We start from the raw sequence: 25,869 nt of genomic DNA on the forward strand, positions 1-25,869 counted from the left end.
TGAATCCTATGAAATCTGTAATATGCCAAAACAAAATTAGGCATAAAAACTGGAATTAGCTCCTTCCATTCAGTCTTCTGGAAGCTCCTGGATGTTCTTGGAACGATTGCTGGATGTGTACAAACCAAGAGTGTAACCTTTGAGATGGTGAGGAGTTTATTGTGCAGCTAAAGTCCACGGTGAGCCAGCGCAGGAGTTAATGTTTGCTCTGCTGAGCTGAGCGGGGCCAGGGCAGCGCTGGGCACCCCCAGGGCTGCAGCTGGGGAGCGCCCCCCGAGCTTGGCACGGCCACCTCACACCCTTTGACTTTGGACTTTTGTTGCTTTTTGTTACCAGAGCCATGTGTGATGTTGCTGCAGTGAGTTACTGTGTTATCTTGTAGCTTTACAGTTTTTAAAAACAAGTTTTTGCTCCACTCCAGCGCTGGAGTAGTAGGGTGGTGGGGTGGGAAACTTTGTGGTGAGGTCTCTGCTTTGGGAAATGCTGCTCCTTGTTTTGCCTTGTCTTTCCCAGAAAATTATTTCGTGGAGTGATTAATCTGTAATGATGCACACCTCCTCTTTTGTAAATGATGGGGCAGGTTTGTTTACTCTTTTTCTGTCCCTCAGAGTTCCTGGGAGTGACTTTCTTTTACTCACAATACCGGCCTTGTGTGGAAATGAACTTTTCCCTGTGTGGAATATACCAAAATACAAACATGCTCACCATGTTTTGGTTCCAGTAGTATTGAAATTCCCTTCTCTGGCATCTCTGTCATAAATATTGTTTATTGTAATAATCTGTAAGGTTTTTCCTAACTAAAACTCTGAGGTGAGTGGCTTTCTAGACGCTCTCTAATGTAAGGATATCAAGACTTTAGTTAATAATATTGCAACCTTTTAAGCTTGTAAGTGGCTTCCAGAGAAAGGTGAAGGGGTTTATTTCCAAGGGGGATTTAAATGCAAGGATTTGCCTGTGTTGTGAGGTTTTCTGACCATGGAGCAAAGCAGGGGAAGCAAAATTGTGTGTGAGGGAGAGGGGAGCAGGCACAGAGCTGCTCAGAGCTGGCTCCAGCCCTGGGGATGTGCAGGGACAGGGCTGGGACAGAGGAGAACCTGTTCCCACCTGGGCTCTGTGGGAGCTTGGAGCAACGACCTCCACAGGTCCCCCCTGACCTAAATTGTTCCATGACTATCCAGAGACTGGAGTAAAAATGTCTCCTTATCTATGTCAGCCAAGCTTCTCCTCTCTCTGCTGCCTGGAGTACAGAGCAATGGCATCTGCAGAGTAACTCTGCTGGGTTAGTCCAAGGAGAGCAGAGCACATCCTGAGGGGTAGATGTGAACCACAAAATACCAGGAATTAGAGCCAGAAAGGCAAGATATGAGTGCCAGGGATTTAAGGGCAGTATCTCAGGCTTTATTATATTCTAATATTATTATTATCCTCCTGTTAGTGTTGTTGGGATGAATGATATCAGATATGTCCTGGGAGACACCCAGGGACTCCCAGATGTGCCTTGTTTTACCTGGGTGAGGGAATGCAGTGCCAGTGCAGCTCTTTGGAGCTGTGCTTGTGCTTTCAGGGCCTCTAGACCCTGTTCAGACACTGAGCAAGAGCCACAGTGGTGCAAGAAGTTGCAGCTCCTTGTCACAAATCTCACTTTTCTATTTGGCAAATCACCTTGGCTTGTGTGCCTGTGTTTGATTGTGGGCACAGAAGGTGTCAGTGTTTGACTGCAGAATCCCATTGGCAGGAGCTGGGCATGGTCTTGCTGATTTTTCTCTCTGTACATCAGAAAGCAGGGCCAGGCTGCTTAAATATCTTCATTTTTAATGTTGAATTAAAGAGAAAATTGACAGTTTTGAGTCTTGTGAGGAGAATCAGGTTGCTCTGACCAAAATTCTGAATCTGAGTATTTTTCATTATCATTGACGGTCAGTTGATTGCTGACTTTTATTCCTGGCTTTCTTCAGTCAATGCCACTCAAAGACACCAGGATATATTAAGTCTGGTTTTGATAAACTTATTTTTAAGCCTAATTGTCACCAATCCTGCAGGATGAGTAACCCAGACTCCCCAAAACACCTCACAGACAGATCCCACAGCGCTCCTGCAGCCTGCAATACACAACACGCTGCTGCCACTTGTTTCCTTTGTGTACAAACAACTGTTGAAATCTTCTTTCCCTGTGGGGGATGAGATATTTTTCCAGCTGATCACTTTTAGCAGCTCCATCACAAAGTGAGCGGAGTTATCTGAGCCCCACAGGCTGGCTTTGGTCGTGCCGTGAATATCTCTGAAAGCCTTGTGGGAGAGAAGAGGCTGTTGTGACGTGTGTGCCGTGACAGGATGGGATAAAAGGTGATTTCTGTTTCCCCTGTGCCTTGCAGAGGAGGAGGATGGGGTGTGGGAGAACGGGCTGTCCTACGAGTGCCGCACGCTGCTCTTCAAGGCCGTGCACAACCTGCTGGAGCGCTGCCTCATGAACAGGAACTTCGTGCGCATCGGCCGCTGGTTCGTCAAGCCCTACGAGAAGGATGAGAAACCCATCAACAAGAGGTAGGAGCCTTCACTGTGCTCTCTTGGAGAAGCTGGAGGGTTTGTTCTTTGTGCTAGAAGAAAGGTTTGATGAAGAGGCTCCTGTGGGTGATTTATTCTGGAGCCTGGGTCTCTGCTCTTTCTTATTTTGCGGCTTTTTTGGAGTTCTTCAAAAGTTTCTTAAGATGAAAGGAAGTAATGCTAAACATGGAAAATAATCTCCTCTGTGCTGTACCCATGACTTCAGAATCCCTTCTGGTACCCATGTCCAAACCATGGACAATGGGTGTTGGGAAAGAAGGTAGAGTCTTCCAGAGAGGAAGAAAAAGATACCTGAATGAAGGTAGGAAGAAAAATATACCTGAATGAAGGTGTCTCATCTTTATGGTCCTGCATGAAGGTATCTTACCTTTAAGGACCTGCATGAAGGTACCTTTTTTAAGGTCCTGAATGAAGGTATCTCATCTTTAAGGTCCTGAAGGAAGGTATCTCATATTTTTTAAGGTCCTGAATGAAGGTGTCTCGTATTTTTCAAGGTCCTGAATGAAGAGATTTCATATTTTTTAAGGTCCTGAAGGAAGGTATCTCATCTTTTTCAAGGTCCTGAAGGAAGGTATCTCATCTTTAAGGGCCTGACTGAAGGTATCTTACCTTTAAGGTCCTGAATGAAGATACCTTGTCTTTAAGGTCCTAAATGAAGGTACCTTTCTTTAAGGTCCTGAATGAAGGACCTTATGAAGGTGCACCTGCCCTGGCCCTGCAGGTGACAGGAGCTAGTTGTGCTTGCTGACACCAAAGACTCATCATGGAGAGCTCCCAGCTGAGCTTTGGCTAAATGGCATCCCATGGGAGATGCTGAGAGTTTGCAATGTCAGCTCCTGGTCAGAACAAGGATGGTTCTGCTGTCTGGGAATGCTGCTGTTGAAAGGATCCATGTGGCCTCCATGCTGGGGGGAGGAGAGAATTTTTGATCTAAATTGGAAGGACTTCTTCTCATGGTTCTAACGTGGTTTGACACGGTCTATGTTGCCTAGCAATAAATAATGAAATGAATAAAAACTAGGTTAGCTGGAACAAGTTTAATCGCTGTTCCCAAATCAGCTTTTAAAATCCAAAGTAATTTAAAGCTTAGATGATGGGATTTTTTGTGTGGCTTTTTTTTTTTTTTTTTTTTTTTAATGTGTGTGTATGTGTCTATGGATGTGTTAAATCTTGCATGCAGGAAATTTTGAGATCAGTGGCTTTGCTTGTTGGGTGTGGAGTTGGCCATTGTTGGCATCTTCTGCAATAAATTTAAACTTGAAAGAAATTGAGAAGCTGTTTTGGAGCAAAAGAAGCAGAAGCACATGTTTGTGTGTGTTTCTATTAGTAGTTGTGAACTGCTGCTTTTAATTTATGTATAAACTTGTCCTTTAGTTCCAGGCATTTCTTTCTCCACCCTGGTCAGGGCAAATGTTTCCTCTCTGGGGTGTCCTTGTCCATCCATTTTTTCTGCTATAAATCAAGAGGAAAGAGTTTACTTTTAACTATTTTGGCCAATATTGGGTTGGCACAGTCTGGGCTTTCCTCCTTTGAGGAACTGGTTGACCAAATTGCCATTTAAAACCAGCATTGGTTATGTCCTGGATTCTCTTGGAGTAATTCTATAAAGCTCTCTAGAGCAGCTGGAAAAGCTGATGAAAGCTTTTAAAATAAAATAGCAGTGTTTGTTTAATTTGGAGGCTCTGATTCTTTTTTGAAGAAGGTCAGAATGTCAGCGTGCTTGATGAAAATAACTGAAGGAATTGTGTGCTTACTCACACAATTTCATCATATGTAACCCAGAACTACAGGAGAAATATGTAAATAGCTTTGACAGATCTGTGTAAAATATTTTATTGTTGAGAAATGTCAGTATTTCCTACCAGATAGCTCAGTGCCATGTGATGCTCTGAGCCCTGGCTTTTCTGGAATGAAGTGGGGAATGGTGAACAGATGTGTGCTCTCGTGGCAAATTTGGCTCATCCCTCCCAGGAATGTCCAGAATTGGGATCCTCTCTGCTCTCAGCAAAGTTGGGCTCTTAGAGGGCTCAGTTCAGGCTGTGGGAGAGAACCAAACCCTGCCATGGGTGCTGTGTGCTGCCTCTGTAGCTCCAAACACTCCTGAGCAAAATGAACATTTCTGTCATGGCCAAAGTTCAACGTGACCCTGCAGCAAACCCCACACACAGGGACCTGCAGCCAGCCTGGAAAAAGCTCTGAGTGTTGCACCTGGGGTGCTGATACATCTCCTACCAGCCAGCTGCTCTAAAACTAACAAAAACTAAACCTTAATACAACTTCTGCATGGTTTTCATTCCTTAGGATCCATTTAATCAGCCAAACCTTTACAAAGTTTATAATTTTTTGTAGATGTGGCTGACTTAATTAAAAACCCAACTAAATCCCAAACAGCCCCTTTTGTGTTAGTGAGTATTGATGCACAGATCTGAAGAATCAGTTTTGAAGCTGAATTTTTGTCTTTCATCCCATGTCACTCTGCTGTCTTTGGGACTGTCCTTTGCATTAAGGTTCAGAAACCTGGGAAGGAATTCCTGTGCCTGTGTGATCTGAGGTAATTTGGTGTCCTGGGAAGGAATTCCTGTGCCTGTGTGATCTGAGGTAATTTGGTATCCTGGGGATGTGAAGTTTGCCACCAGTGTGCTTTGGATCATCATTTATCTCACCCTGCACTTTGAGGCTTGGCCAGCCACTCCAGAGAGTTGTTCCCTGTGTTTTACAGCTGCACATTTCAGTCAGGTTGCTTTTTCTTGCTGGAAATCTTCAGTTCCAAGGAACGTGTGTGGCAGTGGAGCAGGCAGTGCCCTTGGAGTGGAGGTGACTCCTTGCCCTGGCTGTGCTGGGTGAGCTGCAGGACCCCCCTGTGTCCCTGCCTGTCCCTGTGAAGGATGTGCACACAGAGCTGTTCCTTTCATGTGCAGCTGATCCCATCTGGATTTTTCCCAGTTCTGTTTGCAAGCCTGTGCTTCCAGAAGGGAGATTTTCTGTGCTTGCTCTCCCAACAATAGCGGTGGTGGCACAGCCAGGAGGGAGGCTGGGATTCCTGGTAGGTGTTGGGCTGTGAGGACAGCTTCTCCAGCAGCCCTGCCTTCCTGCCTCTTGCTCTGCTGGCCTTTTTCTCCTCGTGTAAGGTTATATTAAAATAAAAATTCCGTGGCATTGTACACTTGAATTTTAAAGGAAAGTCCTGAACGTTCATAATTGGCACTGGTGTGGTGCTGAGCAGGGAAATCAGAATGAGACAGAGTGAACACTCAGAACTGTAATATGTGACTCCTAAACAAATAAACTCATTAAAATACCTCTATTATATGGGATCTGTTAACACTTGAGCTGTGGGAGCAGGAACCCCTCAGCTGTGCCCTGTGCAGTCACCAACCCTGAGCTGCTCTTCCCTCCCAGCTCCAGCAGCACTGAGCAAAGGGACACTCAGGGATGGCTGGAATCTCATCTCTGAGAACAAGTTCATAACTTGGAACTGTCTTATTTGGGTAGAGTTTGGTTATAGTTTAAATTTGAATTCGTGAATTTTTTAAACACCTTTTTAAATGAGGTTTCAAAGAATAGTAGTTATGAGTATAAACTTTAGGGTTAAAGATTAATTAAACTATTTAGTAATTGAATTTTAAAAAGTTTTTTCTAGGATAGAGATTCTTTGAATATAGTAAACATTTTTTACAAAGATTTGAAAGTGGTTTCAGGTAGGATTATGAGTTTGGATATGAAAGTGTGAAGGTGGAGGAAGTGTAGTTGGATGAGACACAGATTATTTAGTATGAAACCAAAAAGAAGAGAAGTTGGTGTTACAGTTCAGCATCACCCTGCCTGGGGAAACTCTCTGAGGGTTTCAATCTGCTGGTTCCACTCCTGTTTCTCGACAGGGCAGGGCTGGAGCAGCTCCCTGAGGCAGGGGGTGTGTGCTGGGGTCTTGTTGCCCATTTTTAAGTGGGTGATTTCACTTTTCCAGATGAATAAAAAATCCACAGAGAGGATTTTGCTGAAGGTTTTTTCTGCAACCAAACAAAAAATTAAAAAAATCTTTGTATTTATCACAACCTGTTTTGGACACTTGGACACTACAGAAGCTCATTAATGTGGTTGAAATGACCACACATTAAATGAAAATTTGACAAATAGGAATGTAATTCTCTTTTCTCCTGTCCAAGCAGTTGTTTTGCTGCTTCTGCTTTCAGGGGTGTGGCTGTGTTGGTTTTATTCCAAAATCCCCTCTCAAATGGGAGATGGAGACTGATCTGTCCCACCCCACTGTGCTGGTTGAATTGCCTTTGGATGAGTCTGCTCCTCTTACTCATTACTGGGGTATACCTGCAATAAATATCATTAGGAAAGCTGTCAGATTAATTACTATTTTAGATAGAAATTAAAGAAATCAAATATGACACTCCTAGTGAAGTTCCAAGTGTTCATGTGAGGGGCATCTCTTGGAGTTTTTGGTAATAATTACAACTTGCTAAACTTTAACACAATTGAAATAGCAGTAAGCAAACAATTGAGTAATCCTGAATTGGTGGGTGGATCTGATAGACAGCTAAAAGTCTAGAATGCTAAAAGCTGCTATATTACTTGTATGGTTGCTTTTTTTTCCCCTTGTAATTGGGAAATAATGCAGCCATTGCAGTGGGTGGCAAAGCAGAACTTGTGTCTGATGAGTTCAGTAAAAATGGTGAAAAAACACCAGAGAAACACCACACACCCAAAACAAAAAATCCAAAAACCACCCCACAAGCCACTTGAAAATTCATAAGTGATAAGGTTATCATAACTTGCTGCACAGGTTTCAGGGTAATTCTGTTTACCACAAGTCTGGGTTCAGATTTTACAATACCAGGCCCCCATTCTCTTTTTTGTTAACTTCCCACAGAAATAGAAAATATAATAAGTGTATAACTTCATGGGAAGTGACTGCTGAAGAACATTCCAGATGCCAGTTTGGCTTTATTTGAAACCTTTGTACATCTTGTAGTTATCTTGTTTTGAAGGTTGCTTATCAGAGTTCTGGAGAGGGATTTTCTTTTCTCTGCCTCATCTTGCCATGAGGAAGAGGAGGCACTGAGGGTGACTGCTGAGTTTGGTGCAGCCCTGCAGAGGAAGAGGAGGCACTGGGGGTGATTGCTGAGTTTGGTGCAGCCCTGCAGAGGAAGAGGAGGCACTGGGGGTGATTGCTGAGGCTGGTGCAGCCCTGCAGAGGAAGAGGAGGCACTGAGGGTGATTGCTGAGGCTGGTGCAGCCCTGCAGGCTGGAATTGGGATGGCCATGGCTGCAGTGTGAGTCTGGGGGGGATTTTTTAAATGTGGGCCCTGGTGTGCCATCAGAAAGGTATTGGCATGAACAGCTCCTGCCTGTCTGCTCCTCGCTGCCCCCAAGACAAAGGGAATGCTGCTTTTAACCCCATTTCTGCCCTCTTTGCCTCCCTTCTCCCAGCACCCATGGTCATCTTTCCTCAGGAACGGAGAATTTTACTTCTCAATCCCCTGGGATGCTGTTGGGAATTATTATTATTAAGGATCAGAACGAGATTTCTGGGTGCTAAAGCTCAAAAATTCCTTCATACTCGAGAGAGTTAACTACCAAAACAAGGTTCACCCCCAGGTTTTGGGTTTATTTCTGTCTATTTAGTCTGCAACCAGTGTGCTAGTGCTGGAATATTTTCTATTAAGGCTGCTCGAGTCTTTGCAGTGTAAATTTCCTCCCTATGTTAATCTTTAAATCAAACAATGTCAACATTTTTTTGCAGCAGCTCTAATGAGGCTGCTGTGGCACCGTGGCCCGGCAGGAGAGCAGGTGATGTTTTTCCTTGTGCTGCAGACAGCTGGAATTGAGAGCTGCTGTAAGTAGGACAGTGCAGGATAAACAGCAGGAGCTGAGAGCATTGATCACATGATCGTCTCTTTGGAATATTGGGTTGCTACAGAGACTACAAGCAGACAAATTTAGCACTTTACATCACAAAGCAGTTTTCTCTTATTTAGCTTAAATTACACTGCTAGTTGGTTCATCAGGAAAAAGGAAACAAAATGAAAATGCTCTGGGTTTTTAGCTTTCAAGTATAAATCTGCTCTTTTTGTTCACTGAACAATAAAATAATACAAAAACCATCCAGACACTTCAGATTTTGTTAAATGACAATTTTATAATGCATTTCCATTTTGAACTTTGAAAAAATCTGGCTTAACAAGATGTTTGTAAATGTTTCAGGATGGGAAAGAGCAATACAGGGAAAGCTGTTCCCTGCCTTTGGAACACAGGGGTGTTTAGAGCTGTTATCCTTCTCCCAAAGAACTTCTGCATCTTTTTTCTTTATAGTAAATGTATATTTCCCTGTGAAAGCTTAAGTTCAGATAATTGAGATTTGCAGCCTCAAATTAAAGGATGCTAAAATCCAAGGTGACAGCTTTATTAGTCTCATTTAATTTCTGAAATACAGGAAAGTGAGCAAACTCTTTGTAGTATTGTTTATAATTGTATCTGGAAAAATAGATACCTTTGTGTGGATATATAAACTTCTTGCTGCCTCCTGAAAAAATCAGTTTGCTTCCTTTTAAAATACCATGCTGGAGTTTTAGTGTGTATAAAAATAAAATTGGTTTTATTGGGATGAAGCTAAGGCCTTAAATAATGAAGTTAATTTAAAATGTGGCAGTCTAAGGCAACTGTGGCTTATTCTGGAATACAGATTGCCTGCTGCATTTATATTTGTTTTAGTGCACATAACTCAGTTATGGAATAAATAAATATTTTTAACTCTCAGGTCTAAGTCAAATCAAAACATCCTCAGCCACAAAGAATGCTTTGGAGAGCCTTTTGACAGGAGTCATTAATGATGTGCTTTGAACTGGAAGGGTTTTTTCTACTTTGCTATTAGCTATGTTTTTGGGCTTTGTGTTATCATCAAAATCAGCTTTCTGCTGTATTTCTCTGCCTGGCCATGGGGAGTTACCCAGGGATGCTGGAAGAGCATCTCTGCTCCCTGCCTTTGTCCAGAGTGAGAGCAGCAATTCCTGCTCTGGCTCCTTCATTTCTGACAGAGCCTGCAGCTCCCTGGGAAATGGAGCTGAGCTTTTGCTGAGATTCCCTGCTCTGCTTTTAGAGTTGGATTTCTTTCCTATTTGCTGATCACAGCACAAGCACACTGAATTCCCTGCTCCTTTGCAGTCAGAACAAGACTGGGGAGTTTGGCAGTTCAGGATTGGGGATGGGGAGTGGGAATTGGGGATGCCACGTTTGGAACAGGATGGGCTTTGGGAGAGCAAAGGTGGAGGGAGCTGGAGAAGAAACTTCTCCCCAGTACCTGGGGGTTCCTGCTGCTGCTGGAAGGGTCCCAGAGAACTGCTCTGGTGTATCCCAGCCTGGAAAAAGGAAAGGGAAAGGAAAACAAAAGGAAAGGAACAGGAAGAGCAAAGGAAAAGGGAAAGGAAAAAGGAAAGGAAAGGACTTAGGGCTGTATGGGGGATGTGTGTCACCTTAAACCTTTTTTCCATATAGTTTTTCGTTTTCAAAAGAAACTATTTAATTGTAAGACTGTGTTCTCTACCCCAGGAATTTATTATAGAAGGGAACTGTCAGATTTTCAAGAGGAGCTTCTTTGATGCTTTGAATTGATTTCAGTGGCACTCAGTGTGAAGGACAGCTCTTGGGAGGGTTTCCCTTTGGTGGCTGAGGTTGGGAACTCTCCATTCCTGTCAGGGATTGATCCTTGGGGAAAATGCCCCACACTGACCAAGATGTGCCAACTTCTGCAATGAATAATAATGGTAATTAATTAATGAGGGCCTTAGCTGAGCTGCTGTGTTTGTGCTGCTGGGCCAGGTGTGCTCTCCCTGCTGGGCTGTCTGGGGCAGGAGGGCATTTCCCCATTTCCCATTCCCCCATTCCCCCATTCCCCCATTCCCCATTCCCCCATACCCCATTCCCCCATTCCCCATTTCCCCATTCCCCATTTCCCATTTCTCATTTCCCCATTTCTCATTTCCCCATTTCCCATTTCCCCATTTCCCATTCCCCATTTCCCATTCCCCATTTCCCCATTCCCCATTCCCCCATTCCCCATTTCCCATTTCCCCATTTCCCATTCCCCATTTCCCATTCCCCCATTCCCCATTTCCCCATTCCCCATTTCCCCATTCCCCATTTCCCCATTCCCCATTTCCCCATTCCCCATTTCCCCATTCCCCATTTCCCCATTCCCCATTCCCCATTTCCCCATTCCCCATTTCCCATTCCCCATTCCCCCATTCCCCATTCCCCATTCCCCATTTCCCATTCCCCATTCCCCATTTCCCATTTCCCATTCCCCATTCCCATTTCCCATTCCCCATTCCCCATTCCCCATTCCCCATTCCCCATTTCCCATTCCCCCATTCCCCCATTCCCCATTTCCCATTTCCCCATTTCCCATTCCCCATTTCCCATTTCCCCATTTCCCATTCCCCATTTCCCCATTCCCCATTCCCCATTCCATTTCCCATTTTCCATTCCCCATTTCCCCATTCCCTATTCCCCATTCCCCATTTCCCATTCCCCCATTTCCCCATTTCCCATTCCCCATTTCCCCATTTCCCATTCCCCCATTCCCCATTTCCCCATTCCCCATTTCCCATTCCCCCATTTCCCCATTCCCCCATTCCCCATTTCCCCATTCCCCATTTCCCCATTCCCCATTTCCCATTCCCCATTTCCCATTCCCCCATTTCCCATTCCCCATTTCCCATTCCCCATTCCCCATTCCCCATTTCCCATTCCCCATTTCCCATTCCCCCATTTCCCCATTCCCCATTCCCCATTCCCCATTCCCCATTTTCCATTTCCCATTCCCCATTCCCCATTTCCCATTCCCATCCCTGCACTGTCAGCTCTCTGCTCTCCCTCAGGACTCTGTAAATATTTTGCTTGGGTGAGCGGCGCTTTGGCAGCACAAGGTGCTCCCACTTCAACTCAGAAGTAATTCACAAAGACAAGCTAGGAAAACAGGAGATAGTAATTACATAAAACAAACATTTTCTCTTTCAGCTGAAACATTTGGATTTTTTTTTATTTACTATTAAAATGTGCTTTTAGTTGGAGCTTCCTTGCGCTGGTGCTGCCATGGGGAGCTGATCTGAGTGTGGATTAGTGGGGTCCTAATGCAGCCAATGTTTGGGAAGCTCTACAGAAAGTCCTAATGTGGAGACAAAACCAGCCCTAATTACCTTTTTATCAAGGAGATAGTTTCAGATTTGCTAATGGAAACCTCCTGTAGATGTGGATTTTAGTGTGGTTTCCCCTCCTACCCTTCAGTTATTCTTAAAAAGGTAGAAGTAGAAATTGTATTGGATTTATCCACAGCAGCTTCTGGTTTTTTCCCCCCATAAAATCATAATCCTTTGTCTCTGAAAGGAAAACATTTTTGTTTTGTGTGATTGGAGTGAAGAGGGAGCAGGGGGAATCAATGGTTTTACACAAATGTATTTTAATGGAGTGTAGATGAGGACTGAAGGTTGCTTCAAACAGCATTATTCCCAAGGAGTCTCTTTCTTACTTTATTTGTTTTTAAAGTTGCTTTCAGGATTGAACCTCAAGCTAATTGAATTCTGGTGTGTTCAGGACAAAAATCATAAAGAATCCTTGTTCTGATGGCACTTCATATCTCTACTCAGAAATCAGCTGGGAACTGGATTATTGATACCTAAATTCTGTGATTGGGGCTTTAATGAAATTAATTAGAAATATTCATGGAGCAACTTGATGTTCAGAATAAGACAAAAAGGGTTTTTTTAGGATTTTGTTTTCAGAACTTTCTGAATAAAAGTATATTCAACAATACCTGATGGTAGAAGTACTAAAAAGAGAGGTGATCAGTGCTGACTTTAGCATCAGATTTTTTTATTTTGTATCTGACCTTAAGGATGTCACTGATTCTCTCTTTGTGCAGAATAAAATTTCAAAGTGTTGAGGTGTCGGGGTTTTTTTTTCCATATTTCAGTGGTGAGATGCTCTGCACAAATTACCAGTGATCTTCTGAGCTACCTAAAATAGTCTGCAAATAAAAATAGGATGAACTCTCTGTTAGCAGGCAGGAAACCACCAGCCTGGTTCTGTTCCTGTGTCCTTGACTGAATTGTAAAGATAATTTGCCTATTTACCCCCAAGTGCTACGTGGCAGACTTTTTGCTTGATTGGGATTTTTGTGAGGTGAGTTATTGAGAAGATTAGAGGAGGACTTGGATAAATGGTGGAGAAAATAAAAAAATAAATAAGTAAATAAATAAATATATCCACCTTTCCTCTTTCCCCAGCCCCTTTTCCCCCCCCTTCCCCCCCATTTTTCCTTTTTTCCCTTTTTTTCCTTTTTTAACTTTATTTTTCCTTTTTTCCCCTTTTTTCCTTTTTTTACCCTTTTTTTCCTTTTCCGTTTCTTTCCTTTTTCCCTTTTTTCCCTTTTTTCCCTTTTTTCCCTTTTTTCCCTTTTCCCCCTTTTCCCCCTTTTCCCCTTTTCCCCCTTTTTTCCCTTTTTCCCTTTTTTCCTTTTTTTCCTTTTTTCCTTTTCTCCCCTTTTTTCCCCTTTTCCCCCTTTTTTCTTTTCTTTTTTTTTTCTTTTTTTTTTCTTTTTTTTTTTCTTTTTTTTCTTTTCTTTTTCTTTTTCTTTTCTTATTAGATTATGGTAAAGTTTGGAATATTCCTCCCAAGCTGAGGTTGTGCACTGGCAGCCAGGCTCTAGAAACTTCAAGAATTGGAGGATGTTCAAATGCATTAATTGAAAGAAAACAATAATAAAACGCCTGCATGTCTGTAGAGTTTCTAAGCCCATACAATAATTTGTGTGGGGGCATCCAGTTCTGCAGAGCTCTGGTTCTTCGTGTTCCTTCCTCCTTTTCTCCACTCCCTCCAAAGAGCTTCCCTGTGGTTGTGATTTTTTTTTTCTGTTTTAATTAGATTTCTTTATTTGTATTTCTTGTGATTATTTCCACATGCCTTGCTGTTTCTTAAGTTCTGTAACCTGAATAATTTCAGTGTGGGGAAGCAGTTTCTGAGCTGCTGGCTCACAAGAACCAAAGCGCATTTGGGTCCATGAAGTGTCAATTTTGCCTTTCAGGTTTGCTTTGTTTAAAGCACTTCCAGGGATACTTTGTGTCCCAGGTGGGATCAGTTTCCTTATCCCGACTTTCCAGCCTCCTTTTTTTACTGTGTATTTCTCCTGTGAAACATATTATCCTCCTGGCCACAACTCTGCTGCACCTCTGAGAGAAACCCCCCGGTGCTGGGCATTGTTCTGCTGTTTCACACTTGTATTTATAGCCAGGATTAGTGGAAATTGGGTGAAATTTGGGTTTTGCAGGCTGAATTGTGGCAGTGGATGCTCTCTGTGCCATGGAGGCAGAGCTGGGAACAATGGCACTGCAGCACTGGGTGCTCTCTCCCTGGATTATTTGGTTGGAAACCTCTCCCCTGCTGAGTTGAGGGGAAAAGAAATCTGATTTGGGCTCTTTTTCCTTGTTTGGATTTTTGGATTTGGCTTTTGCATGGTGACCTTGAGTTTTCCTTGCTGCTCCTTAGGACTGGTTTTGCAGTGATGAATTGAAATGCTTCTGTTATCATGCTGATGCCTCCCTTTGTCTTGGTTTATCTGAATTCCATCAGATTATGCCGTGATTGTTTGCCCTTTATCTGGCTAACAATGGGCTGTTTACAAGAGGTGAAGCTTAATTGCATTTAAAGTGTATATAGGGAATGTGTGCTTTTATTTTGAAGTTTTATCTCGCTGATACCGAGCTTCTGAATCGTGTCTGTCTCAGGGAACCAAGGCACTGCCACCTCCTTCACCCTAAAACATCCAATATGGTTGGGGAAATAAAATTCAGTTGGAAAATCAGTCTTCCACCATTTGCATAAGGACTGCAGTTTAATCAGATTTCCATACTGGAATTCAGTGGTGTGTTTTGTAGGCATCACCTCAGCTTCATCCTCAGTGCATTTTTAAATGGAACCTTCCTGGCATTCCTGAGCAGTGTGGGTTAAAGCAGTTCATAATTCATCCAGATCTTGTCTTTTTTGCCCCTAGAACACAATTAAACCCTGAGAACTGTTCTCCCTCAGAGCAGCTTCTCAGTCGGGTCACTGCAGCTCCTCTTTAAGGTGCTGCAATAAAAATGTGCTGTTCTGCTCCTCCTGAGCTCTCTGAGGCTTCTCTCATCCTTTTTGGATGCTTTTGGTCCTCGATTTAAATCTGCTTTGTTTTTGTCACTGTTCCACCTTTCTCCTCCCTGACTGAGGATGAAAACCCATTTCCATTTCCATTTCCATTTCCATTTCCATTTCCATTTCCATTTCCATGGAGTGACTGCACTGTGCCACTTCCAGAAACTTTTCATTCCCCTTGCTGTTCCCCATCCCATCATTTCCCTCTGGGAAGGAAACACCTTGGAGATGGCACTGGAGATGTTCCCAGCCCCTGCAGCTGTGCAGGTTGTGGTTTTGGGGTTGTTCTGGTGCCTCTGGAGCTGTTTGTGCCTTTCCAGGAGTGCCAGATTGGTTTCAGCCCAAGGAACAGGGATGTCCCAGAGCCTCCATTGCTGGGCTCTGGCTGTGGGATCAGATCTGGTTTTGGGACACAGAGGTGTTAAATTCCTTTCCAGGCTGCAGTAATTCATGGAGTGTCCTTTCCATTGGGTTTTGCAGAAATCCTCCCCAGAATCTGCTTTTTGATTGACTAAAATCAGTGTTTGCTGTGCCTTGATCCCTTTTCCCTGAGGCTGAGCAGGGTTTTGCTGCTCCCTCCTTACAAAGGCAGATTTATTTTCTCACCAGCACTTTATGAAGTCCTTCTCAGGTTCTCCTTGACCTTGGTCCTTCTCTGGCCATGATGTTTGACCTCATTTAATGTCCAAGTGAGCAGCATCTCCTGCTTTTAAACATCTGCTCTTTTCCTGCTGGAGTGCATGAGTCTGGCAGACATTGGGATAACTTGTACCACTATAACTGAGGAATGTTGTGCCTGTTCAGCTTCTTTAAAAGGGGGAAAATAAAAAATTTTCCAGGTGGGCATGAGGATGTGCCACTTGTGGCAGGGATCTGCTTGGTTTTGCCTTCCTTTCTTGCTGTCCTTTAATTAAAATTGGTGAAATATATTTCATATAAATCCTGGAGTTGATGTGGATGCAAGATGAAATATTTTCCTGGTTGTCCTTGCAGGGGTCAGCTGTAGTTTTGTGACAACAACACAGAGCAGAGCCCCAAAAATGAGAAATTCTCTGCAGAGTGATTTTGTGGAGTTGCTCACTAATAACTGCACAGCACTGGGAAACAGCATTGAAATCAGAGGTGTAGGAAGAGAAATGTTCATTGTTGGAGTTTTGTGCTGTTCAAACCTGTTGGGTTTTTATCCCCTAAAACTCAGGACCATGAGAGAAGCTGTCAGTGAAGCATCTGCTATTAAACACTGACACTTGCCTTAACGACTTTAATTAAGAATGTCTTGAGCCTCGGTTTTTTTAATTGATTGTATCTTCCCTTTTGTGTGTAGGTATGGGATGTCATTTTTAGTTACTTGATTGGCTTCAAGAACACGAAGATAAGATTCAATTTAAATAACAAAACAAAACCACTTCTCAAAGCTTTTGCCATTCTTCTTGCTCTTAAAGAAGTGACTTGTTGGCTGATATTAAATTCTGCTTAGTGAAGCTGTGACAGGACAACCTAGATATGACCTCATTAAAAATAAAATATGTTCAGAAGTATTTCTAGAGATTTTAAATAAATGCATAAGGTATAAAAATATTAAATTACAGGTTTTTGTCTTGTAAAAAATTATGGTTTAAATTTCCTCAAGACAGCAAAATATAAAGTGTCAGACTGAAGAAATGGAAAACTTAGTGCCTGTTGTTTTCTAGCTGATATTTCTTTGGGTTTGTAAAGGAACATAGAAGGGTGAATGTAGAAGGGTGTTTTGGCTACTTCCATTAATGAATATATTGTGAGGAAACGCCTGAAAACTGCTGAAACAGAGACCAACTTATAGAAAATGTGTACTTCAGCCTTCTTTTCTGCTGTTGCCTTTGCAGTGAGCACTTGTCCTGCTCGTTCACCTTCTTCCTGCACGGGGACAGCAACGTGTGCACGAGCGTGGAGATCAGCCAGCACCAGCCCGTGTACCTGCTCAGCGAGGAGCACCTCACCCTGGCCCAGCAGTCCAACAGCCCCTTCCAAGGTGGGACTGCTGCCTCTGCCCCCTGCACTCCTCCCCTGGGCCTCCCTGGGGGCCTGGCCGGGCTGGCAGTGGGGGCAGAGCTGCCCAGCTGTGCCCAGCTGTGCCCAGCTGTGCCCTGTGCTCACTGCCAGGTGCTGTGTCCTGGCCCTGCTGCATTTGCAGGTGGAACATTTGCATATTCATCTCTTGGTGTGTAATTGAGTCGTTTGTCCTCATCACACCCTTGCCAAGTTCTGTCATTTTGGTGACTTCAGTATTTTGTTTCAACCTTGTAACCCCCAGATACCTTCACCAATCCCCTCTGAGACATCCATTTCTGGATTTAACCTGTCCCTCAGTGTATTTAACCCATTCCCACCCTTTCCCTTGGCTCTTCCTTGCCTGTAAGTGCCTGTGGTTCCCCCAGCAGATGCAGGCTGTGCTCTGGAAGACAGAGGAGTGCTGGGGCCTGAGTCTGGTCAGTGGGGCTGTGTGATCCCTCCCTGCATGGCCTCACTCCTTCAGCACTGCTCAGTGTCCAAAATTGCTTTTTTTCCTGAATGCAACTTAACAGCAGCTGTGCTTCCCCACTATGGACAAGACTAAACATGAAGCAGAGGATTCCCTCTGCATTCCCTGTTGTTGTAACCAGAATGGAAGGATGAGGAAACACCTCAACTCTGCCAGGATCTGGAAGTGTTTCTTTATCCCACCTGTATCTGAGACTCCTTGCAAGCCCAGATGAAAACTTGCCTGTTGCTTGTTTGAATGGATTAATCTGTAGTTGTTATTGTGGTTCCTCAGTTCTTGCAGCACCTCTGAATTTAACAATGGGAACCTATTGCCAAAAGCTTGGGTAGTAAATCATCATTAGGCTGCATTTTGACTTACCAGTGGTAAATTGTAAATTACCAGTGGTAAATTGTTTATTTGGTGTGGCTGAAATAAGAGTGCTGCTATTGCAGAGGGGAAGAGGGAATTTGGGGTGAATGCCATCTCCAATGGGGTTTTATCTCTGTTTCAGTTATCCTGAGCCCCTTTGGGTTGAATGGCACACTCACAGGGCAGTCCTTCAAGCTTTCTGATTCATCCACAAAGAAGCTGATTGGGGAGTGGAAGCAATTCTACCCTGTCACATCCAACTTGAAGGAGGGATCTGAGGAGAAACAAGAAGAAATGGACTGGGAGGATGATTCTTTAGCTGCTGTTGAAGTCCTTGTTGGTGAGCCTGATTACCTTTAATTGCTGAAATAAACTGGCTGGATAAACCTGCAAAATTCTGAATGCAGGAGTGACCCCATGTGATTCCTTTGCAGCAATGGTTGCTGGGTTTGGTTTTCCTGTTTGATGCTCAGCACTGTCTATGATGGGTTGCTGCTCAGAGTGGATTCTGCAGAGCCATTAGTGGGAGGTCTTGTTCTTATGTGTCCTGAGAGGGAAGATTTAAAAACAAAATAAAATAAGAGAGTAAAAAAAGCCCTGGATGATCACTGTTGACATCTGAGCTGAATCCAAAGCAGCTTGTGCTGTTCCAGAGTCTCTGCAAATTCACACAGAGCAGGTTTGCCTTTCAGGGGTGTCTTCAAAACCACAATCCTGGAGAACCTGATGTACTCAGGCCCTGCCTTTCTCTGCTGTTTTCCCAAAACCTCAGCCCCTGGATGCAGGGGGTTGTTCTGCTGTGGGCTGGGGACCTTTGATTTGCCAGCAAATGCAATCCCTGCTCTGTGAGGAGCTCTTAGTGCAGTGATGGCTGGAGACCCTCATGCTGCTGGGATCTTTGCAGTGCTACATGATCCTAAAAAGGATTTTTGCAGCTTTTATAAAACAAAATGACAGAAGCAGGTAGCAGCACGTGGATGTCCCTGCCTGTACAAAACCCTTTTTATTCATACAGAAAATCTGGGCAAATCTTCTGTAGGAATAAAAAGCATGGGCCAATCTTCTGTATGAATGAAACAAATCAAGTAATGATGGAGGTGCCAACAGGTGGTTTCTGTCCAAGGAGCTGCTGCAGTGGGTGGGAAAGGTCTGTCAGGCCAGGGGTTGCTCTGAAATGCTGATTTGGTGGCTCTGGGCGTAACCAGGTGTGCGCTGCCCTCTCTTGCAGCTGGAGTGAGGATGGTGTACCCGGCGTGCTTCGTGCTGGTCCCTCAGACTGACATCCCTGCTCCCAGCTCTGGGGGGGCTCCCCACTGCTCCACTGCCTGCCTGGGGGTCCACCAAGTGCCTGCTTCCACCAGAGACCCTGCCATGTCCTCCGTCACCCTGACGCCACCCACGTCCCCAGAGGAGGTTCAGACAGGTGGGAAGGAATTGGGTTCTGCACCAGGGAATTGTTCCCATGGTTTCTTCTAACAAACTTCTGACAGAGTTTGAGGGGATTCAGGGGCTCTGTGTGCAGCTGGCTTCGGAGGGAAAATCACATTTCTGTAGTCCTAAGTTTGTTATAGTAAAAAGCTGATGGCACCAACTGTGGGCAAAATGAACTCAAACTCTGCTGTGAGCTGCTGCAACCAGAGCTGCTGTTGTACTTGGGGTTGGTACCAGTACTCTGGGTTGCTCTGGGGAGGTTTTGGGGGTTTTTGCCCCTCTGTGAGCATCCCTGTGTTCTGACAGAGCTCCATAACCCCACTGTGCCCTCAGTCATCAGTGAAAGGTGCTGTTTTCTCCAGCCCAGGAAGATTGGCTGTGGTTTGGTTTCCAGTCAGGCTCTGTGCCCTCTGCCCTGGGTGTGAGCAGGGGAGCTCATTTAGGTCACAGCAGGTGACACTCACTGATAGTTTCAGGTGACATTTACATAAGTTTTATTGTGCAGAAGAGGTGTTGTTTCTTTTTTCCTTCCATGATCTTCTGTTACCCAAGCTTGACCCTGTTTTTTAATCATAATCTTGACTTTGCTCAAGTTGATTTTTATTTCAGGTCACTTTCATCAAAGATAAAGAATATCCAACCTACTTACAACATAAACATATATGGTGTTTTTAAAAATCTCCTATAATAATTTGCTACTATTCCTAAATTTTCTGTGTGTTTCTATTTCCTAACACTGAGTGAAGAAGTCAGTTTTCTTCCTCTGGTTAATTGAACTGGAGTGATAGACACTGCATTGTCTCACTGCCTGAATCTGTTTCCTCTGGTGCTGCTTTCCAGTTGATGCTCAGTCTGCCCAGAAATGGGTGAAGTTTTCCTCAGTTTCAGATGGATTTATCTCAGACAGTACCAGCCATCACGGTGGCAAAATCCCCAGAAAACTGGCCAACCAAGTGGTGGACAGAGTCTGGCAAGAGTGCAACATGAACAGAGCACAGAACAAGTATGTATTTACCCTCTGAAGCCAAAAATGCCAATATTCTGTGTGTCCCTTGTAGCAATTAGTTCTGTTAAGGGTGCTGTGACTGCTGGTGCAATGTACTTTACTCTTCTAACAAACCATTTCTAAAGAAGTTCATTTTTCCCTAACTATTCAGGAATGATTTACTTAGTTCTCAGTTGAATATGTCAGGAAAAGGCAATTTATCCTTTCTTTGCTGAATCCCCTGTCACCAAACCGCTCTTGAGCTTTGCCAGAAGATAAGAGAAGAACATATGTTGCTCCCAAATAACTCTCCTGGTATTGAATCCTAGGAGGAAATATTCTGCTACATCAAATGGCCTGTGTGAGGAGGAGACAGCTGACAAGGTGGCATCCTGGGATTTTGTTGAAGCCACGCAGAGGACAAATTGCAATTGTTCAAGGTACAGCACTTGGCAGAGGCACAGCCCAGAGATGTTCACCGGGCTCCAGTGCTCAGGAGAGGCTCCTGATCCCTCCTGCAGGAGTAATTAAGCAGGAGCTGCTTGGAGGGAAAGCTGGAACAAAATTTGTATCTCCTCTCCTAAATGTCATTGGAGGTCTTGAAATTCTGCCCAGGGAGTCACTGCAGAGGTTGGGGTGCAGTGAATTGCCTGGGGGAGCTGGGGGAGCTGCTGCCAGGGCAGGGACAATTCCTGAGCCCTGGAGTTCCATGTGGATGTGGGCAGTCTCCACCTCATGGAATGGCAACAAAATGCTGTTTATTTAGGATTCAGGCACCTCTTCAGAGGTCTCTGGCATTATCCTTGAAGGAGAAATCTGTTATAGGAATAAACCCCCAGACCTGCTCTCTGGGAAGGGTGGCTGTGTGGAAAACTGCTCCTCTGGGAGTGGATGCCAGTGTGTGTTTTATATATTACCTGGGAAAAAAGGGATCAAAACAAAGGGCAAAATGTCTAAGATAAAAAAAAAAATAATATATGTATCTAATACAGCCCTTTTTGAGGCTGCAATGCCACACTGTTAATACAGGTATTTAAATGAAATGGAAACATTAATTTCATTGAATTCTCAATTTCTGTACTTATGGCAGAATATTAATCTTTAGGTGACTGAAGTGTTGCAATAGGTTTAAACACTTTCTGTGATTTAAATGTTACACTGATTACCTTGCAGGGAATATTGGTATCTTAGGAAAAAATTACTGTCTGGAGGATGGAGCATTTTGAGAGAAATGCATTTTTTTAACTCCCTTATTGAAATGGTTGGTTAAAGTTCTGTGGAAATAGTTGTGTCCTGAGAAGAGCTGGGGTGTGGAGGAGGATTAAATGTTCTTTTCAAGGAGAATTTAGCTATGATAGCACTAGTTAAGAGCAAACCAGTCAATTAACTATGTGAGGTGTGTATTAGAAATATGCAATTGCCTAAAGAGAAATTGCAAAGACCTAAACCCCCTTATTATTCCACGTGTTTTGAATTCTAAGTGGAGAAAAACATGTGGATGTGTGTAAGAGTTTAAAGTAAAAATAGATTTTGATACCTCTTACCTTTTATCCCTGCCTAATCCTGTTTTTTCAATACAAGTGCTTCTTAACTTTGCTAATGGAAGAGTGGCAAAGAACTGCCAGGCACTGAGCATGTACCTGCAGTTCAATGGCTTAATCATAAACATTTCATTCTACACTTCAGCATTTCATGTGCCTCATTCTGTCAGATGATCCTGGAAGTTGGCATCTTGAACTTGCAGATGAAATGTTTGAGCTCGGGTGCATTTACACTGAACAGACCCAGCTGTATTAATGCAGTTGAGACACTGTGTTTTTCTTTTTCCCACACTTGCTAAATTTGTAAGTAAGCAGCTACAAAAGCCTTGTAATAGCTTGGAAATAGCTTTAGTAGGAGTGAGCTTGGCTTTTCAGTTCTTGGTGTTAGTTTTGCAGTCCTTAACCCAGTGAGGCTTGGGCAGCTCTCTTGGCTGGTGTCAGTGTTTGAATTCCAGAAGCCATTCACTAATTCTTACGTTGTTCTACTGATTCATCAGCGCCGGCACAAGTTACAAATGATGAGGTTTTCATGTGACAATCTATTTCTGCTAAAGTAGTTATAAAATACTGTCTTAATTCTGATCATTATTTGTGTGTTTGGCTCATAGGACACATGTAACAATATTTAAAATGGTATTGTAAAATCATACAGTGCTGCTCAAGTCACTCAAATTGTGGTCAGAAAGAAGGGGCAGCTTCACTTTGGAGCAGTTTTGGTTTCAGCTGTCTCTCACAGGCTGTTTAATGGCCTAGAAGCAGGTTCTTATCTAGTGAAAAAGAACACCACAGACATATTTGAAAGATTAATGTGGAGTCTTTTCCCCTGTATTAATTCTGCAGGCACAAAAATCTCAAACCAAGAAATTCAGGTCAACAGGGGCAGGCCCCACCTGTGGGCCCCCAGCAGCCGGCGGCTCCGAAGCACAAGACAAATGAGAAGCAAGACAAAGGGGATAAGCCACAGAAACGCCCTTTGACTCCTTTTCATCATCGTGTATCTATCAGTGATGATGTTGCCATGGAGGCAGAGTCGGCGAGTCAGAGGCTGGTGATGGCTGCCCCCGACAGCCAAGTGAGGTTTGCCGCCATCCGAAGCGCCGAGGGCGCGAAGGCGGCGCCGCTGCACGGGGCCGAGCTGGGCAGCTCCCCCCAGCCGCCCCCCCTCAGCCCCCACCCCTGCGACGGCCCCGACGAGGGCGTGCCCAAAGCCCCCTCCACGCCCCAGAGCCAACATTTCTACCAGATGCCAACTCCAGAGCCCCTGGTGCCCACGAAAGCGATGGAGGACAGGCTGGATGGGCTGTCCCAGCCCTTCCCCGCCGCCTTCCCCGAGGTGATCGAGCCCACCGTGTACGTGGGCACCGCCGTCAGCCTGGAGGAGGATGAAGCTGACACCACTTGGAAGTATTACAAAGTTCCAAAGAAAAAGGATGTGGAGTTCTTACCGCCCCAGCTTCCAAATGATAAGTTGAGAGATGATCCAGTAATACCTGCTGGACAGGAAAATGTAACATCAGTTACAGAGTAAGTGCTGCTTGATCCTGGGGTAAGAGCACGAGGAGCGAGGGAACGGGGAGGCCAAAGGCAGGAGGTTCTCAGTGGAAGGAGCAGAAATGCTGAGGGTGTGAGCACAGCTCTGGGTACAAGAAGTTAATCCTTGTGAAATGGGAGGACAAAGCCCAGTCAGATCTGTAGCAAGACTTTCCAGCTTTTTCTCATTTTAGTTCTGATTTAGCTGACAGCAATGATATTTATTTTTATACTATAAAATTAATCTCGTAGGCAGCCAAATGATGCCTATTAGAGACTTAAGTCCCTTTCTTCCCCCCTCCTCTCCCAAAAAAAAGAAATAACTTTTTCACTTTAGTATTTGTTTTCTTCATTATTTGAAGAAAATATGGATGGTCTCAGCTGCAGAGATCCTGTTAAAATTTCTTCTCTCATTTCTGCTCCTGTCTTCACTTAGAAGAGCTAATGTTACAAGCCCCAGCTTGTAAAACATTCTGCTCTGCTGCTTGTTTCCATTGGGATAAAGGAATTGGTCACTTTGGATACTGTTTTTAAGTTTGAATAAATTCTGGAGCTTAGGGCCACTGGAGGAAATCAAACTCTGGTGGTTTTAGTGTTAAAACTTTGAGCTCTGTTATAAGCAGAATGAGCCAAGATGAATTTGCTTTACCAGTTAAACAAAGTCCCCAATGAAGATCACCAGCACCAAATCCCCAGCCCACAAGAAGAAAAGCCCAGAAGCAGAACCTTGGCCCTTGGGCTGTGTCCCTGTGCTGCTGTGTGAGCAGGGAATTGTCCCTGTCACCCCTGTGCCACAGCAACTCCCTGTGGGGACACTGCTGGAAAGGGACAGCCCTGGGGGCAGCAGGTGCTGACAGGGCTGTTCACGGCTCAGCAGGGCTGGGGGTGCAGGACAGGGGACAAACCTGGGCTGGGGGTGGGGGTGCAGGACAGGGGACAAACCTGGGCTCAGGGCTGGCACCGAGGAATTGAAAGCTGCACCCAAAGCTGCCTCTATCCTCTATCCAGGCACTTCTGTCCATTCTTTTTGGTCTAAATTTTCTTGTTCAGGTGAAAGGAGATTCTTACTGTGATCAATATCAAATTATGGAGAGCTTTGGGTTTAATTTTAGGAGCTGGTGCTGAATTTGGGGTGGAAGAGCAGCTGCTCACAAGACAGAAGGCTGGAGTTGGTTATTGTCCCGTTGCTGGCAGTGGGAAGCCACTGGTGGCAGCACTGGAATGGCTGGGTGGGAAAGCTGGAGAAGGAGTAAATGTGGTGTAGCTGCTTCTCTGTGCTCACACACAGCTCTGGACATCCTTTGTGGTCACTGTTTGAGAGACTCTTTCAAGATGTGCATGTATGGTGTTTTTTAGTGCTTTTTTTCTTTGCCTTGAAATCACTTCAGCCCAGTAGATAAGGAAAGATATTTCCTTTTGTCTCTTCAGGACATTGTCTTTCCTAGTTTGATTTGACAACTTACCAAAAACATCTTTTCCCCTGGGATATCTGGCTGTTAACTTCTCTTCCTCTCTGCTGGTCAAAAATACAGCAGAGGTGTTTCATTCCCCATTCCTAGAAAGTAATTTCCATCTCTTCTTCTGCCTTTTTATTTTCCCTTCCTGATGGCAACTTTTGCAGGATTTAGAAACTGGTTTATTGAGCATGGAAGAGCAGCACGGATGGGTTTGGCATTGTTGTTGGCTGTGAGATGATTTTTGGGACAGTTTGTTTCTAGGAAGTGTCTTTGACAAAGCCAAACTGTTTCTATAGTTGAGAGGAATGTGTAGGAGCTTCTGATCTTGTTTGAGGGAGCCCCTTCCTCACCTGGTGCCTTCTGTTTGTTGGGGTGCAGAAAATGAAGCTGGTTCAGGGGCACATCTACAGCTCATAATCAGAACAGTTTTTTCCTTGCCAATGTCTTTTTTCCCTGGTGCAATGCCACATTTGTGAAACCAATACTTCAGAGAGAAAACCTGAATTTTTCTGTACTGACCAGCTCCAGTTTTGGCTCAGAATGTTAACAAAAGAAAAATGCTGATAAAGGCAAATGTGGTTAGAATTTTCTCATTAGTAAATTAGTTACTGGTGTGCTGCAAGCTTCATTTGTATTGATCTGAGTGATATAAATGGCTCCTGAGCACAGTGGCATTTGTGTGCTTTACTTGTGATTATTGCTTGGGCTTTTTTGGGGAATGCACTGAGTAATTCTTTAGCCTGGTGAGTTTCTTTTAGTGGATGTGGAGAGTTGAATCCATTTGTGCCTTATAACAAATGACAGCCATGACCTGGGATAAATTACTAATCTTTATGTGAATTGACAGTGCTTGAGGAGAGAGGGGAGGATGAATCACACAGCTGGATCTGATGTGTGGAAGGAGGTGATATTAAATGAGTAATGATTTAATCTTCATCCCCAAAAGTTTTCTGAAGCTGGGCTGGGAAGGAAGGAAGTGGAAAGATGAGGTTGTTCTTGTTAAGGCTGTGTGATAGCAGAAATAATTCTGTGTAATAAATGCTAAATAAATGATTTTGTGATTTTATTTTTCTTCTGTTCAGATTAATGGTGCAATGTAGGAAACCTTTGAAGGTTTCAGATGAACTGGTGCAACAGTATCAGAGTAAAAACCAATATTTAACAGCTGTAGCAACGGAAGCTGACCAGGAACCTGAAATTGATCCTTATGCCTTTGTGGATGGAGACGTGGAATTCCTGTTTCCTGACAGTAAAAAGGACAGGCAGAACATGGAGAGGGAAGTGGGGAAGAAACACAAGGTGAGT

General features: G+C 44.1%; 1 protein-coding gene across 1 annotated transcript in view; it reads left to right on the forward strand.

Moving 5' to 3' along the window:
- The window catches only part of MED13 (mediator complex subunit 13), a 54,396-nt gene that overhangs the window by 10,429 nt on the left and 18,098 nt on the right, over positions 1-25,869 (forward strand). Inside the window, exons 3-10 of the mRNA XM_059486770.1 lie at positions 2,373-2,541; positions 16,614-16,759; positions 17,763-17,960; positions 18,849-19,043; positions 19,892-20,054; positions 20,366-20,476; positions 22,418-23,101; positions 25,647-25,863. Coding sequence (XP_059342753.1) covers positions 2,373-2,541; positions 16,614-16,759; positions 17,763-17,960; positions 18,849-19,043; positions 19,892-20,054; positions 20,366-20,476; positions 22,418-23,101; positions 25,647-25,863 — 1,883 coding nt within the window. The remainder of the gene's footprint in view (positions 1-2,372; positions 2,542-16,613; positions 16,760-17,762; positions 17,961-18,848; positions 19,044-19,891; positions 20,055-20,365; positions 20,477-22,417; positions 23,102-25,646; positions 25,864-25,869) is intronic.

This window comes from Ammospiza nelsoni, chromosome 21, assembly GCF_027579445.1.
Source record: "Ammospiza nelsoni isolate bAmmNel1 chromosome 21, bAmmNel1.pri, whole genome shotgun sequence".
Lineage (NCBI taxonomy): Eukaryota > Metazoa > Chordata > Aves > Passeriformes > Passerellidae > Ammospiza > Ammospiza nelsoni.